The sequence below is a fragment of the Olea europaea genome, unplaced genomic scaffold (assembly GCF_002742605.1).
Source record: "Olea europaea var. sylvestris unplaced genomic scaffold, O_europaea_v1 scaffold14900, whole genome shotgun sequence".
NCBI classification, from domain to species: Eukaryota; Viridiplantae; Streptophyta; class Magnoliopsida; order Lamiales; family Oleaceae; genus Olea; species Olea europaea.
In genome coordinates, this window is record NW_019232467.1 from 1 (window position 1) to 2,675 (window position 2,675).

At 37.4% G+C, this 2,675-nt stretch overlaps 1 protein-coding gene and 1 long non-coding RNA gene across 2 annotated transcripts; both read left to right on the top strand.

Annotated features, from left to right (window-relative positions):
• Positions 1 to 6: 6 nt before the first annotated feature.
• LOC111376326 lies at positions 7 to 1,492 on the top strand. The gene is made up of 2 exons (XR_002699456.1): positions 7 to 827; positions 896 to 1,492. It is a non-coding gene; the product is annotated as an uncharacterized LOC111376326 (long non-coding RNA).
• Positions 1,493 to 1,760: 268 nt separating this feature from the next.
• Positions 1,761 to 2,272, top strand: LOC111376327 (the record flags this gene model as incomplete). Its single annotated transcript, XM_022999277.1, has 1 exon — positions 1,761 to 2,272. A coding segment is annotated over exon 1 (512 nt), but the record flags the coding sequence as incomplete, so codon positions are not given.
• Positions 2,273 to 2,675: the final 403 nt, after the last annotated feature.

The following is a 2,675-nucleotide window of genomic DNA, read 5'->3' on the forward strand; positions in this document are numbered from 1 at the left end:
CCTTCTACTAATTTTTGTTCATTGTTTTTTCTATTTTACTAACAAAGGAAATACATTTTTATGTCGATTATTTGTCATCATCTGATGGCATATATATCTTTACTTGGTCAAAACTTTTGATTTAGCAAGTGATGGTGGTAACGAGTAAAAGAGAATCTTTTGAACCATTTAAAGGTGCCATTTGGTGCATTTTCATTTTGATTTGAATGAGATAGAAAATTATCTCACTTGCTGATTTAGAAGGTTGTTGGGCAATGAATCTGTTGTCTAGGATGTGTTAATTTTTAGCCAGAAGATTTGTTGAGGATGCGGTATTTGACCCTTGTCTAGCTGGTTTTTGGATACTAACGGAGATTGAAGTCGCATAGAAGTTTAATTTCAACACAAAAGCCTGAAGTCAAAAGAATCTGCTGTTGCCAATTACTGTTTCCCCTTCATAGGATGATGTAAATATCCAAAAATCATTCAGATGAAGGCTAACATATTTTCCTGCTGAAGGGCAGTCTGAGGTTTGTTTAATACTAATACTAATGAGCAAACTCTGTGTTCTGAAGGATCTCAAGTGTCAACATAGTGGAGATACAGCCACAGTGCTTTTTCACTTATTTTTCCAAACTACGTTTTCCCTGGAAGAGCTTGTAGCCTTGTACAATTTTTAACGGTTGAAATTATAGGTTGCTATGATGAAGATGCAACGCAAGGAAAAACTTTGAGCCAGTGTTTCGTGCTTAAACTATGAAGTTCTCTTAACTCTAGATCAAACCGGGAAGTAAGCTATTCGGCCATTGCCAGTGCAGATATTAATGCTTTTGGTTGATGACTTTTAGGTAATGAAGAAAATCCGTGGATCATATGATCTCTCACGTTAAGTAGTATAATGTTTTCTGTATAGTAGGAAATGACATTTGGTACGAACGGAGCTGAATGGATCAATCCCTGTATGTTCAACTATTGTTTTTCCTCGACTCATTGAAGGCTATAAACTGAGTAAACTCCTTTATCATCTGAAGAGGCATAAGATACCTTAGCTAGGAGGTCAGTCGACCTTAGTGCAATTTCAACCCAGATTGAGATGGAACGAGTTTAGCTCGTAGTTCGAGGGATTGACTATGTATCCTAATAAATCCGCCATTAATGTCAACAATTGACGAAATGGCTAGCGCTCATGTTGGGGATGATCACAAATCACAAGAAGGTCAAGCTCTGTAGGACAAAGCTCGTGATAGGGTTCAACTATCAAAGAATTGCTGAGCTCAAATCATATGAAGTTCACAATATAGTGATGCTCAACAAAAGAGCTCAAACGGAGGCATGCTTCATTAGAAAATCTTGTTATTTGTTTGAAACGAGTTAGACACCGAAGACAATGTTGCACCTATCAAAATGTTGAGAATATCAATGAGAAATATATAGCTAGCGTTGCATTTACCGATCTTTATTTTCATATTTTTGGCCGATATCAATGAGAAATATATAGCTAGTGTTGCATTTACTGATCTTTATTTTCATGTTTTTGGCCGATTTCAGACTCCAAACGTTTATTCAAATTATACTAGATTTGGACGTATGGACGGGTTTGGAACTTAATATGTTGTTATTAATCAATGAACACAAATCACTGTCATTATCGTATAGTGAGTGCCCTGTGCCCTCGTTCAAACAAACTTCAATTCTGTCCTCACTTTGAAAATTCCTCTCCCTTTCCCTCTCTCTATCTCTTTATAGATAGATTAGATACAGATACTTGTGTAAAGGTGATAATGGCTTCAGAATCCACTGATGTTCTCGTCCACCAAAGCTTAATACTTGAAAAACCCGTATCAGAATCTACAAAAACCTTGACTGATCTTCCACCTGACTCCTTTTGGGTCCCTAAAGACTACGAGCAAGATTGGTTCGATCGAAATGCAATGATGCAACGCAAAACCTCCATAAAACTCGCTTGTTCAACTCATAACTCCAAGTCTTTTTCTCACCGTTCTTCAATCTCTTTCAGCCAAAAACACAGACCATCTCTCATTGGAACACCTCGCTTGGGCTTCACTGGAGATGCTAATCAACGGCGAAACCAAGTGGATTATCCTTCGTTGTTCAGAAGTAGGTCTGAACCAGGAGGTAAGCCACCAATGCACCTATCTGAACCGGGTTCTCCTAGGGTGTCTTGTACTGGAAGGATTGGATTCAAGAATGGTAGTCATAGGAAAACCGGTTTTTTGAGACTTTTCAACTCGATTTTTCGCCTTGGGCGATCGGTCAAAGGGAAAAATCACAGGTGAATTTGAGACAAAAATTGGACCGGCTGGTAAGGCAGAACCGCAACGGTCCGTGTAAGGTAAGTGGTCAGAATCATAACGCGGCAATGAAAATGGCTGTATATGAATCTCATGGAGTTTTCAAATAGGGGGGCCATGGACTTGTACCAATATCAATTATTCTTCTGATTTATTAAATCAATCAAATCATAATTTGACGAGTTCACGCCAAAATTGAAGAATTTCTCATAATTCTTAACTATTGTTTCAATTTAAAACTCGATTTTCTTGTGATTCAACTTACAATTCCGAATCCTTTTCTCATCGTTCTTCAATTTCTTAAGAATGCGCTAAAATTATATTTTACCATATTTAATTCAATTCTCCATGTGCATTAAAAAGTCTCAACTTTCATGATCATCA